The sequence below is a fragment of the Xiphophorus maculatus genome, chromosome 21 (genome assembly GCF_002775205.1).
Source record: "Xiphophorus maculatus strain JP 163 A chromosome 21, X_maculatus-5.0-male, whole genome shotgun sequence".
NCBI classification, from domain to species: Eukaryota; Metazoa; Chordata; class Actinopteri; order Cyprinodontiformes; family Poeciliidae; genus Xiphophorus; species Xiphophorus maculatus.
Window position 1 is genome coordinate 25,121,189 of NC_036463.1, and position 14,097 is coordinate 25,135,285.

Here is a 14,097-nt window from a genome sequence, read left to right on the forward strand (position 1 = left end):
ATAGAGCTTTTTAAATGGTTTCCATCAGTGAATGTGCAACTGTTTGATGTTTTAGTGCTATTACACATTATCTAGGGTTTTCTGACAACTTGCTTGTTTTTGAATGATTTATTTTTTTTTATTAACAAGCTATTTTTAATTTAATGAATTATTTCAGTGTTGTGATTAAATGACCACTGTATGTGAGGAAAAATCAGACTGAGCTGCTAAATTTATTGTTTCAATTTATAATGTATCAAACTTACAGTTAAATCCAGATGTTTCAGCTGTAAAAGATATAAACATTTTATTGTCACTGCCTTAAATCAGATCAGACTAAACATGTGTTATTTTAGGTTAGTTAGAATAATCAGAACTATTCCTATCTGCTAAAAGCCAAATTAGTGTGAAAATATTTATTAATATTTTCAAACATATGATTCCTCCGTTTTTGGTAGCATTGCTTTTCAACTATATGAACTATATCAGTTCATGTCTTTGTGTCATATGTTAGCTCTCAGTGGGATGATGATAAAAAAGTTATTCTTTGTCTTAAAAAGTGTGGGCATCCCTGATTTAGAAGGTCATGTCTGTGCGCTTTTGCTGTTAAAATGTTTTAATCACATGCTTGTTGAAGGGGGTGAGACTCCACTGTCCTGGAAGCGATCAATAATATCCGTCATACCAAAACTAGGAAAAGCTAAAACAAGAATGTAATGCACATCTGCACATCTGTTTTGAATATTGATTCTAAAATATTAACTTCAATAATTGTGTCTGATCAATCCCTAAACTGATTTATTAAAAATAGACATACACAGGGTCATGTGAGAAGAGGGTTACACCTTATCGAAACCATAAATATAAATTATTTTAAATCATTTGCAATTAATTTTGATACCAAAAAAGCCTTCAATTCAATATGTTGGGAATATTTATACCTGGTCCTACAACGTTTTGACTTTAATAATGAAATCATACGTTGTCTGAAATCAATATATAATTTGTTAGATGCTGAATTTAAAAAAACAAAACAAAACCCAGATGCCTTTGAGGCACGTTCCCTCTGGAACAAGGATGTTCAGCCTCAGTAGGCTGAATAGGGTTTGGGCTACTGAGTCCAATTCTCTTTGCACTTTTTGTAGAACCACTTGTTCAGAAAATTGTGGACTAACATCGGGGGTCCTTGTACTCAAGGCAAGTGGGTTTGAGCCAATGCCCCATCGCCTTCATGCCTCTTGGCATTTTATCAAGGTTTATTGTAACCTGTTGATTTCAGAACGTTGTCTGTTTACTTTTTTGTGCTGTTTCACATGGGTCACTGTCTCCCTCCCTCAGTGACCCATGTGTTCTCTGTTCTATTAACTTCTATGTTGTGTTTTTCATAGTAATATAAAACATTGATCAGTAAAGTTTAAAAAAGAAATAGTTTTGTAAATATAACTGACCTAAAACACAAGAAATTTGGTCTGATTTAACTTCAGACAGTGAGAATTTTTTTTTTTTAATTCAGTGTAAATAAGTATCTGGTTTCAAATGTATCTAAATAGTCTATTTTTTTCCAGAATTCATAACCACAGACCTTCCCAAGCATCTAGCAGTCTTTCTATGAAGAGTGACAATTCCAAACGATCAAACCCATACTTCAGTAATGAACATGAACCATCAGACCCAAAGTAAGAAACCTGCTAACAAGAACACTGTCTGAATATCTAGAGCTGTTTATCTATAGAGCTTTTTAAATGGATTCCATCAGTGAATGTGCAACTGTTTGATGTTTTAGTGCTATTACACATTATCTAGGGTTTTCTGACAACTTGCTTGTTTTTGAATGATTTATTTTTTTTATTAACAAGCTATTTTTAGTTTAATGAATTATTTCAGTGTTGTGATTAAATGACCACTGTATGAGGGAAAAATCAGACTGAGCTGCTAAATTTATTGTTTCAATTTATAATGTATCAAACTTACAGGTAAATCCAGATGTTTCAGCTGTAAAAGATATAAATTATTATAACCTATTAACTTTATGTTGGGTTTTTCAAATTATTATTAAACTTTCATCAGTAAAGTTTAAAAAATATAGTTTTGTAAATATAACAAACCTAAAAAAAGAAATTTGGTCTGATTTAACTTGTTTTTTTAATTTAGTGTATAGAAGTATCTGGTTTCAAATGTATCTAAATAGCAGTCTAATTTTGTTCCAGAATTCATAACTACAGACCTTCCCATGGATGTAGCAGTCTTTCTATGAAGAGTGACATTTCCAGAGAAGCCCCTCCAGACTTAAGTTCCGACCATGAACCATCAGAACAAAAGTAAGAATCCAGCACCTGATTTATTCCCCTGATCTTCATTGATTTTGCTGTTCATCAGGTCATTTCTATGCATTTCATTTCTTACAAACGTCACTTTTGTCTTGCTTTTTTTTTGTTTTACTTAATTATTTTTAGGACCTTAGAGTTTTCAATTTTCTTTCTTCTAACTTGGTTGGTCAAAAATCCAAACTTGTTTTCCCCCAAGCATAAGTTATTACACGAACAATTGATGTTTAGCTTTCACTTCTTGTATGTAGGAAGTTATCTCAATCATTTAACACAAGGTTGCCCAAAGTCGGTCCTCAAGGGCCGGCGTCCTGCACGTTTTAGTTCTCTCCCTGGTGGTAGGTACAACCTTTTCAGCGGGTCAGTGTTCTTCTTAGGCCCTCTAATGAGCCATCATTTTATCCAGTTGCATTAAACCAGGGAGAGAGTAAAACGTGCAGGATGCCGGCCCTCAAGGACCGACTTTGGGCCCCCCTGATTTAACATTGCATTCACCATCCAAACATCAGCTAAGGGCTGATTTATATTATTGGAGAAACAATAACATAATATGTCCCCCATTAGAAATACAAATGGGCATTGTGCTAAGAAAATAAATATTAAATTGTTAATGTTGAATTTCATCTCTTTAGTCTCAGGATTGACTGATCTACCAGCTATTTTCCCTGGTCTTCATAAGGCCTTTTTGTACTGGAAAGACCGGCCTTGGCCAGTCTGGCTGCCATTTTGTGCTCAGGTTATGTTTGCCTTGAGCAAATTGCCACATCAAAAGTGGCTGGTGATAGCCATAAAAAGCAAATTCGTTTTGAAGCTGCCAATGTTATCTTCTCAGAGACCGGAAAAGAATTACCTCACCTTTCCCTATAACTGAATAAACAAAAAGATTTTCATCTGAGCTTGGGTTGGGTTATGGAACATTTTCCGTCTTTGACCGGTTTTTTAAATGGTATGGTACAGTCTGAAGCCCACCTGTCACTTTAACAGATTACAAATCAAACAGAACACATGGCGCTGATGCGCAGACATTTTTGACTTGCACAAAGGGCAACATGGAGTTAACTAAATAAATCAATATTAAAGATTCCCATCCGAGTCTCATCTCTGAACTGAGCAATGAACTCCATGCTTCCCCCATTGATTTTTTTTTATAGATAACTACAAATAAGAAATTATTGTATACATGAAGTGAAACAAAGCATGACCAATACAATCCACTGATTGAACTAATAATAAGAACTTATAAATCAAAACACTCAGGAAAAATAATTTCGAAAATTGTCAAACTTTAACAAATATGTACATCACAAGGGAGGTCCACAGAATCTTATATTTGGAAATGATTTGGTCAAAGTGCCCATTTTGTACAAGAAAATAGCCAATGCTGGAGAATTTGTGGATGTCAGAATGCACATAATTACCATATTTTCTGGGAATGTCATATTCCTTGCACTGCAAAACAGCATCCTGGGCAATCGCAAAGCAAGCACAGCTCCTCCTCCACAGGCCAAGCCACCAGCCCACTAATCCACTGGCCCACCATAAAAGACATGCACAGGGTTTCCCCCAGAAAATCTGCTAAGTCCTATGTTCGGGGCGCTAGGGCAGTTCACCAGCTGCCCACAGTATTTTTGTATGAAAGAATGTTATGTTGACAGGGAATTTGTAAAATATTACTGGGTAATTATGTTAATGGAGGACATTGTTGACAGTATTTAAACATACACCTATAGTCTTAAAAACAACAAACAAAAATACAGAGATTCTAACTACCTCTAGCTATTTCAGCCTTTCACTTATAAAGTCTGTGTCAAGAAGAGTTGACTGGTTGGAAGCAACAATTTTGCAGAAATCTAGACTTGAATTAAACTTTATTGGGATTATGGGTTTGTGACTCTTTCCTGTGGTAATTAAGAGGCATTGATGGGTGTACTGTAATACTTCCACTCAATGTTAAAACCTTTCAGGGAATCATAAGGAACAATAAAATTTGGGTGCTTTTTTGTGAATTTGATTATTCGGATTGCCTCTAGTGGAGGAATTTCTCATCATAACCCAGTAGGAGTTATTTCACATGTAATCTGATTGTGTTGATCAGATCAACTTGTTCCCAGTATTGTTGATCACAAAATTTCTTCACAGATGTAGGAAGAGAACTGGTGTCTGTGATGAAAAGGCGCTTTCTTGTTGTAGTATGTGTCAGGAGGTCACAAAGGATCTTGTCAAAACCAACTGTGGACACTGGAATGAGTCTGATCCATCAGGACCCGTCTCCTGTCCCCAGTGTGGAAAACGACCCAGAACCAAACTTTTACAAGGTGAGATATTTCTGTTCTTTTGTTTTAATTCAGAAATATGGTTATGTCAAGCAGATGAAATATTTCAGTTCATTGCAAACATAACATTTAATTACCAATAAAAATGTTAGAGTTTTTGCTGCAGTATTCAGACATGTTCTGTGTCATATCTTAATTTTTCTGTTCAACCTGTTTGGATTTCAGACAAAACCAAAAGGAAAGTATTGTCTTACTGCTAAAATTGGTGCAGTTTTAAAATGCATAACCATTAAGTCACATCACATAATAGAGGATGCGATAACATTCTTTAGGAGATATTTTTTATTCAAACCATGTACATTTATACAAATATAATAAAAGCACATTGGGGTTACAACAACATAGGCCTTCAATGTCGTGAGTTATGATGATTGCGAAAACATTGGCTGCGTTCACACTGCAGCCTGAAGTGACCCAATTCTGATTTTTTTTTTTTTTTTTTTTTTTGGTCAAATCAGATTATTTTGCCGGGGCTGTTCACACTGTCAAACATATGCGGCCTGTATGTTTTCTGCAGCGTGAATGGGCAACCACCTGAAAGTGTCCCACATGCGCAGTAGAGGACGCAATAGCGTCAGCATTCTTGGTGTTCTGCCAACCACCATAAAAGAAAGAAGTGCTCAGTGTTTGTGGAAGTAGTGTGTAGTTTTCTTGTGTGGCAGCGAGAACGCAGCCTGTTGAATGTGACGGGTAGCTAATCAGAAAGTATGGATTCCCCTCCATGCTTTCCCCTGAGAAAATAGCAGTCTATTTTCTCAGGGGAAAGCTCCGTGAAGCTGTTTGGGGTTCATGGAGGGAATCCCAAACAGCTGACACGGCGCAGTGGACATCGGAGATGATATGTGGAAATAACATGACTATTCATTCAACATTTCGTGCAAAAAATATCCACAGAAATGACAAGGAGAGAAGTTGGAGTGAAGTTGCTATAGCAGTTGATATATCCGGTAACTTTTCAGCTGTTCATCGTTAATGTGACATAGATAGGTTATAAAGATAAGGCTATTCATTCAGCCAGGACTTTACCTGGCGCTAGCCACGTGCATTACAGTTGGATTGTAATTCTCACTAGTCACACATTGATTAATGCCTGGCTTTAAAATTAGCTAACTGGACTTATAGCCAGTATTTTATGCCCATTGTTCTCAATGTAACTGTAATCATTAAAGCAGCAAATACTAGTTAACCGATAAAGCTTAAACGATCTAACAGAAAACAATCTAAACACACAAATGGTAAAACCAAAAAACATAATTTGCCTCCAGTGCTCTATTTGCTGCAGCTCTTTTATCCACTCTTTTATTGCCTTTTCTATTTGTTGCATTTTTTAAGCTTAAAATAAGTAAACAAATTATCGTTATTGCTTCTACGTCGTGTTTGTTTATTCTAAAATCACTTATAATATTGGTGGGTTTTTGTCTGGAATCTGAATGTCAGTGAGAAAAATCAGCTCATCTGCTCTTGCTGTGTGGCTGGACACCACACACTGCACGATCAAACCCGTTATACCTACAATTTTTGTCGGCTAGTGTGTGGTCTCTCAGGTTTTGAAAATTTTAAAATTGTGTAGTGTGAACTGGGCTTTACACATTTGAAGCTGTTGTCCGACCGGAGCAGCCTTTTATCAACTTAGTCCTCATTATGGTCCGTCATGGTTGTTGTTTTTCTTCCTATTTGCGCGTATCGGGATGGAGAATAGTAGGCCTGTCACGATAACAAATTTCACAGAATGATTAATTGTCTCAAAAATTATTGCGATAAACGATAATATTGTTTGAAGACCTTTTTACACTGATTTAATGGAAATGACATAATGATGCATGCAATTTCCTGCCAAAGATTACACTTTATTTTCAAAAGAACACTAAACACTGGAACTGATAAACAAAACAACCAAAAACAAAAATAAAATGGATTCTCAGTCTCCATTAACAAAAAACGCACTTGAAAAAACTAAACAACATAAAGCCAAAGTAGAAATAAATACTGCATTCAACCAAAAGAGTGCAGATTATGAAGTCTGTATATTATATTGCCCTTCAGTAATAATTAGATTTAAATAGAGAAGATGGGCACATCGACTACCTGATGCAATAGTTCACACTACATGATTTTTTTCTCCTATTTTTCCCCTTACGGCAATCTTAAAACATTGGTCGTTCTCGTAGTTGCCGTTCTGATCCAAATCAGGGGTTTTCCCTGACTGGGAGCTTAACGCTTCCTGTTGAATGTGACAGGTAGCCAATCAGAAAGCGAGGATTCCCCTCCTGCTTTCTGAGGGGAAATTACGGAGGGGAATCCCAAACAGCTGACACGCGCAACCCGAAGTCCAGCAGATATTGGAGATGATATATGGAAACAACATTAATGTTTATTCAACATGCAAAGAATATAGAAATGACAAGGGGAGGAGTTGGAGTGAAATTGCAACCGCAGTTGATTAACACTGTAACTTTTCAACTGTTCTTCATTAGCGTGACATAAATAGGTTCTAATGATTTTCATTCAGTCAGGACTTTACGCTGACACTAGCCACATGCATTGCAGGTAGATTGTAGTAAAGCATTGATTAATGCCTGGTTTTAAAATTAGTTAACTGAACTTGTAGCCATTATTCTGTGCTCATTGTTGGACACCACACGGCAGGAACGAACCCGATCGAACCGTTATACCTAGGATTTCTGTCGGCTAATGTGTGGTCTCAGGTTTTGAAAATGGGCCAACAATCGGCCGACAGTTCTAAGATTGTGTCGTGTGCGCTGGGCTTTACACTAAGGATATGAGGAAGGGAGGGTCAGTGGAGAGCACCGGAGTTGAGCCTTTTTTCATTCAGTGTCATTAACAGAAAGAGAAAAAGGCCGGAAGAGACGATAAAGCCAATAATTAAAATGAGGTCGGTAGTTTTAATTTATTGTACGATTAATTGATTTATCGTTTATCGTGACAGGCCTAGAGAATAGTGAGATTTATTGAGTATCAGTGACATTCAATTCAGGTGAATGCGACCTGAACGTTAGCCGCATTTGAATCGGATATGTATCGGATATGGGTTGCATTCGAGAAAGAATCCGACCTGTGCTGTTCAGACTGTCATGAAAAGATCAGATACAGGTTGCATTACGTCAAAAAATCGGAATTGGGTCACTTCAGGCTGTAGTGTGAAGGCAGCCATTGTTATGAAAATAACAGTTTCTATTGTCTTAAACTGAGTTCAATTGATAAATTTTTTTTTTACATCTTAAGGACTGAAAAATAATGTTAAAGAAAATGATCACATATCCAGGATTTTTGGTATTGTTAAAGACAAAAAATAACCCATGGCCACTTGAAACCTTATAATAGTTTACATTTTAAAACCCTGTTTTGGACAACACAACATGGGATTGCTCAACAGTCAAAGTGGCACTTAAGTTTTAAGATACAGGTGAGGGTACAGTCGAGCCTCGAAAAATATAAGAAAATATCAATTAGACCTTAAATGATTTGGAAACAGAATTATTTCAAAGAAAAAAATGACATCAACTAACCTGAAATTATGCCATTTTTAAATATATAAGGATAACAAGTCATCAAATTTACAGTTAATTATAACATACTTTATAGCTCTTTAAACCTATCATTATATTTTACACATTGTAAAATGTGTCGTAGCTATGTCTTGATTTTGGAGGTTGAATGAGTAGAAAGTGACAAATGCAGATGCAAGTCTTGTTACAAATGTTGGCTGGACCCCCTCAAAGGTTAAATGGCTTTCAACGTTGGTTATCCATCCAGCCATAAGTAGCTCATTGCTCTATGATTTGTTGTATTTTTCCTCAAACATTTTATAGACTATACCAGCGGTCCCCAACCTTTTTAGTCGCGCGGACTGGTCAGCCCTTCGCAATTTTGCTGCGGACCGGGGGGTGTGGGAGGGGTGCGCGCACAGTACTCCGATGTTGTTTTGTTACTCATTCTGCTGCAAGTTGGCTCAATTCTGACACGCAAGATGTAACCGGTAAAATCTGGTTTAGAATTTTCAAAATAAAACATCCGGAAGTAGTTCATTATTTCTTGCGCGGCCCGGTACCAATTGGTCCGCAGCCCGGTACCGGTCCGCGGCCCGGCGGTTGGGGACCACTGGACTATACATTGACATATCAAAGCTGAATTAATTTAAGGCCAACATGGCAAAGCTATTCTATAATAGCTTTGTAATTATGGTAAGCGGAGTGCCTTCCTGACTTCTTTAGCGAGCCGTGTTCTGGCCAGGTCATTATTTGTGTTGGCCAATGCTCTCATTTCCGCTCTAGTTTAAAAACTACAAAATTGAGTGCTTCAAACCTGGACTAGATTATTCTTCACTAATGGTAAGCTATTAAAAGTCTAGTTTGTGAACCATAAAACCTTTATTCAATTTGTGAAAGACTATTAAAGGTCATATTTGTTCTCTTTTGCTCCTACACCTCACAGCTCCAGTCTGAAGAGCTGTCAAACTTTACCATCAACCACAACAGCAGATGTGTCTGATGCTGGCTAAACATCGCACTTTCAATTGTACTTATTTACACAAACAACCATTCAATCTGACAGTCACCAAGACACTGCTTCTCTAAAAAAAAAAAAAAAAATTATTGTGGAAATATTAAAAACCCAAAATTGTGAATTATATGGTCAATTAGCATTTTCAAAGAAAAATATAATGTGGTCTCAAAGGTCAACATTACCACTTGGCTCTAAAACTGATTTCTAGGCCTTGACAAGTTTTTATCATAAAATGAAATACAATTTTATTAATAGTAATTTCTATGAGATAACTTTTGTCTGTATTTCAAAGGTATTAAAGAATACAGTTGTTTAAACTTGCTTCATGAGCAGGATAAATCTTGGACATAAAGCACTGCATTTCAAACCTGTCTATCTCTTGAATAAGTTTATCAGTGGAGCAGCAGTTGCCCCTTTAGCCAATGCTATGGCCTAATGGGGGAGAAACTCATTAGAAAACACACTGACCTTAAGTCTGGATGTCTGTACAGCAGGGGTCATTATTTCCAGTCCTCGAGGAACAGTATCTTGCAACTTCTAAATGTGTATCCACTTCAACTTGATTCAACTATTACTACTACTGATACTGAAGAGACAATTGTTGACCAGGCCTTAACGACTGGGACTGATATAGGCAGGAAGAATCAGGTGATATGGCACAGACTGTGATGGCGTTGCATAAATATAAGAAGAACAGTAAATGATGACTGAAAACAGATTGTTTTTTCTGAAAACAAGTTGATTGTTTTTATTTTTTGTGTTTCTTAGCAGATGTTCATCCGCAGGAAATTTTAGTGGAACACAAGGTCAATCTGAGAAGGAGATATGAATGTGTAACTGAAGGAAGTGATGAAACAGGAAGTAGAACCCTCCTCAACAGAATATATACTGATCTCTACATCACAGAGGGATGGAGTGAAGAGGTTAATACCCAACATGAGGTGAAGCAGCTGGAGAGAGCTTCCAAGATCCAGAACCTTCATGACTCTCCAATCAGGTGCCATGACATCTTTAAATCCTTCCCTGACCAACATGGAGCCATCAGAGTGGTTCTTACCAATGGCGTTGCTGGTGTTGGAAAAACCTTCTCAGTGCAGAAGTTTACTCTGGACTGGGCAGAGGGCTTGGAGAACCAAGATGTCAGTGTGGTGGTTCTGCTTTCGTTCAGGGAGCTGAACTTGATCAGAGATGAGCAGCACAGTCTTCTCACGCTGCTCCATGTTTTCCATCCAGCCCTCCAGAAGCTCCCAGCAGAGCAGCTGGCTGTCTGCAAACTTCTCTTCATCTTTGATGGCCTGGATGAAAGCAGACTTTCACTGGACTTCAACAACAGTCAGCTGGTTTCTGATGTCACACAGAAGTCATCAGTCAACGTTCTGCTGACAAACCTCATCAGAGGGAACCTGCTTCCCTCAGCTCTCATCTGGATAACTACCAGACCTGCAGCAGCCAATCAGATCCCTCCTTCATGTGTTTCCAGGGCAACAGAAGTACGAGGCTTCACCGATGCCCAGAAGAAGGAGTATTTCAGGAAGAGGTTCAGTGATGAAGAGCTGTCCAGCAGAATCATCTCCCACATCAAGACCTCCAGGAGCCTCCACATCATGTGTGGAATCCCAGTCTTCTGCTGGATCACTGCTACAGTTCTGGAGAACATGTTGACCTCAGAGCAGAGAGGAGAGCTGCCAAAAACCATGACTGACATGTACTCACACTTCCTGCTGGTCCAGACAAAGAGGAAGAAGAACAAGTACCATGGAGGAGATGCAAGGACCTCACAGGAGCTGTTGAAGGCAGACAGAGAAGTTCTTCTGAAGCTGGGGAGGCTGGCGTTTGAACATCTGGAGAAAGGAAACATCATGTTCTACCAAGAAGATCTGGAGCAGTGTGGTCTGGATGTCAGAGAGGCCTCAGTGCACTCAGGAGTTTGTACAGAGATCTTCAAAAGAGAGAGTGTGATCTTCCAGAAACCAGTCTACTGCTTTGTTCACTTGAGTATCCAAGAGTTCCTAGCTGCTGTCTACTGTTACACCCAAAGAAACACTGAGTTGCTAAGAAGCTTTCTGGGACAAAACAAATCAAAATCTCTGGATGACTTCCTGAACCAAATCATGGTGAAATCCCTCAGCAGCAAAAATGGCCACCTGGACCTGTTTGTTCGCTTCCTTCATGGTCTCACTGTGGAGTCCAACCAGAACCTTCTAGGATCCCTGGTGGGTCAGAGAAAGACTGGTCCAACAACTCGTCAAAAAATCCTCAAAAATTTGGAGAAGATGAACACTGATAGAATTTCTCCGGACAGAAGCATCAACATCTTCCACTGTCAGATGGAGATGAATGACCTCTCTGTTTATCAGGAGATCCAAAAGCTTCTGAAATCCAAGAAGAGATCAGAGAAGAAGCTCTCAGAGATCCAGTGCTCAGCTCTTGCCTTCATGCTGCAGATGTCAGAGGAGGTTATGGATGAGTTGGACCTGAAAAAGTACAACACCTCATACGAGGGGCGTCTGAGACTGATTCCAGCTGTAAGGAACTGCAGAAAGGCTCGGTGAGTCCATATTTATACATTTACTAAAACTCTTGGAGGTTTGAAGATCAGTTTTTTAAAATTTGTTATAAACCATAAATATCAACCTCAAGGCTGTGAATCACATCTGCCCCACTACAGCACAGCATCATTTTAAAATTTAGTTATTAATTACTCCCAGTAGGGAAGAAAGTACTCAAAGCAGATACTCACTCCTTTTCCATAGACTCCATTGCACCCTGCCCAGTACACCAGCATTTCCACTACTGTACTACAGCCTGGTCCTGCTTTTAAGATCCCTGGTCAAGACTAGGGTCAGTCAGAGCCCGAGTACGTACTCGGGTGACGTAAATATACTTCTGTTCATTGATTGACCATAGGCATGGTCTAAGGCAGGCATGTCCAAAGTCCGGCCCGAGGGCCAATCACGGCCCGCGGTCAGATTTCATACGGCCCGCAGCTTCGGTCTTGTATTGTATTATTTATGGCCCGACTGCACTGTCAAACAGAATAAATAAATCATAAAACTTGAAACTGTAATTCCTCCTTTCACCAAATGGTGGCAGCACCACTTTAATAGTGCAGCGAACCCCTCTCCGCTCATTTCTGCCATGGCCACTGCAAAGAAAACAAGTTGACAGTGAGGGCCGCCGCTTTCAAGAGAGATGGGAATTACAATACTTCTTCACTGAAAATCAAGGCAATTGTGCTTATCTAATTTGTAATGAGACGGTCGCCTTGTTTAAGGATTTCAACGTAAAGAGACACTACCAGAGTAAACATGCTAACACATACAACAAGCTAACAGGAAGTGACCGTGCTGAAAAAGTGAAGCAGCTCCAAGCTGCACTGTAATCACAACAGCGATTCTTCACGCGGGCCTGTGAGTCAAAAGAAAATACCACCAAAGAAAGCTACGATGTTAATGTTAATAGCTAAATATGGCAAACCTTTTACTGAAGGTACATTTATCAAAACTGTGTTATGAAAATGGTGGAGAACATTTGCCCTGAGAAGAAGCAAGAATTTGAGAAAAATGTTTGCCAGGCACGTAACAGTGTGGCACTGAGAGTTGAGGACATGAAACTGATTATTTTGAACAGTAACATCTGTCACTATCAGCAGTGAAAAGCCAAAAGAACATTTATGCACCTGGATTTATGGCACTTATTTTTATTAAACTCTTGAGTAATATTTGGTTATGAACCTGTAGATGTGACACAAACTATTACTTTCTGAAAGATATTGTAAATGACAAGAGCAAAATTCACTTGTTTTAAGATTTAAAAATAACAGACAACTTTGCATTGCTTATAACTCCTGTTTAAAATGTTCTTGAGGCAAAGATATTTTTAAACTCATGCAAATTTAAGGTATTTCATACAGTTTGTTCAATGTTATCTGACTCTCCAGATATGAATGAAAGGCAGAATTTGTGTTTTTAGAGTTGTTCTCATCTGCCTGAGTGGCTTATATTTGGTTATTTTGTCATTTGAAAAATAAAGATAATTGTGACAATGAAAATTGTTTTATAACAGTGTGTATTTGCATGAAACGTTTGTAGTTAAAAAAATGTCCGAACAAACTATTGGCCCCTGGGCATCTTCACTTTATCAAATCTGGCCCTCTTTGCAAAAGGTTTGGACACCCCTGGTCTAAGGTTTCCCCAGAAATCTTGTTCAGGCTTGGCAAGTATCAAGGAAGGTCATTGGGCTGGCAGAGCATGCTTTTATAAGCCACTTATCAAACATACATTCTACTGCAGTGTTTTTCCAAACCCTGGTCCTCAAGGCACACTGCCCTACATGTTTTAGATCATGGGTGCCCAAAGTCAGTCCTCGGGGACCAGCATCCTGCATGTTTTAGTTCTCTCCCTGGTTTAACACACCTGCATCAAATGATGTCTCATTAGAAACCATAAGGAGAACATTGACTTGCTGAGGAGGTTGTTACTACCACCAGGGAGAGAACTAAAACAGGACGCCGGCCCTCGAGGACTGACTTTGGGCACCACTGTTTTAGATGTTTCCCTGCTTTAATACACCTGATTCAGCTGATTGCAGTTCAGCAAACATCTGTCAATTAAAATCACCTGGGCCGAAGCAAGGAAATGCCTAAAACATGCAGGGCGGTGTGCCTTGAGGACTAGGGCTGCAGTATCTTTCATCTCCAAATAGAGCTGTTCATATTGGTACACTGATAAATGTTTTTATTTTTAGACTTCCAATTGTACTTAGGAGATCAGTAAAGTCTTTTTTTTAGTATTTCTAAGTTTTTTTGGCCAGCTCTTTATCTCCAATGTGTAAAATTACCTTCATTTAGTGACTGATTCTGTTCACTGCCCCATCACCGACAGTAAGCACTTGTGGCATTTCTTTTATATCTTGTTGATGTTTGAAGGTGAGGTTTC

General features: G+C 38.5%; 1 protein-coding gene across 5 annotated transcripts in view; it reads left to right on the top strand.

Moving 5' to 3' along the window:
- Window positions 1–14,097, top strand: part of LOC102219678 (NACHT, LRR and PYD domains-containing protein 3-like) — a 32,986-nt gene that overhangs the window by 3,458 nt on the left and 15,431 nt on the right. For 2 of the 5 annotated variants that reach the window (XM_023326154.1, XM_023326158.1), the window contains exons 4-7: window positions 1,545–1,655; window positions 2,187–2,297; window positions 4,443–4,618; window positions 9,929–11,708. In XM_023326154.1, the coding sequence (XP_023181922.1) occupies window positions 1,545–1,655; window positions 2,187–2,297; window positions 4,443–4,618; window positions 9,929–11,708 (2,178 nt within the window). The remainder of the gene's footprint in view (window positions 1–1,544; window positions 1,656–2,186; window positions 2,298–4,442; window positions 4,619–9,928; window positions 11,709–14,097) is intronic. The other 3 variants (XM_023326155.1, XM_023326156.1, XM_023326157.1) reach the window with 3 other exon arrangements.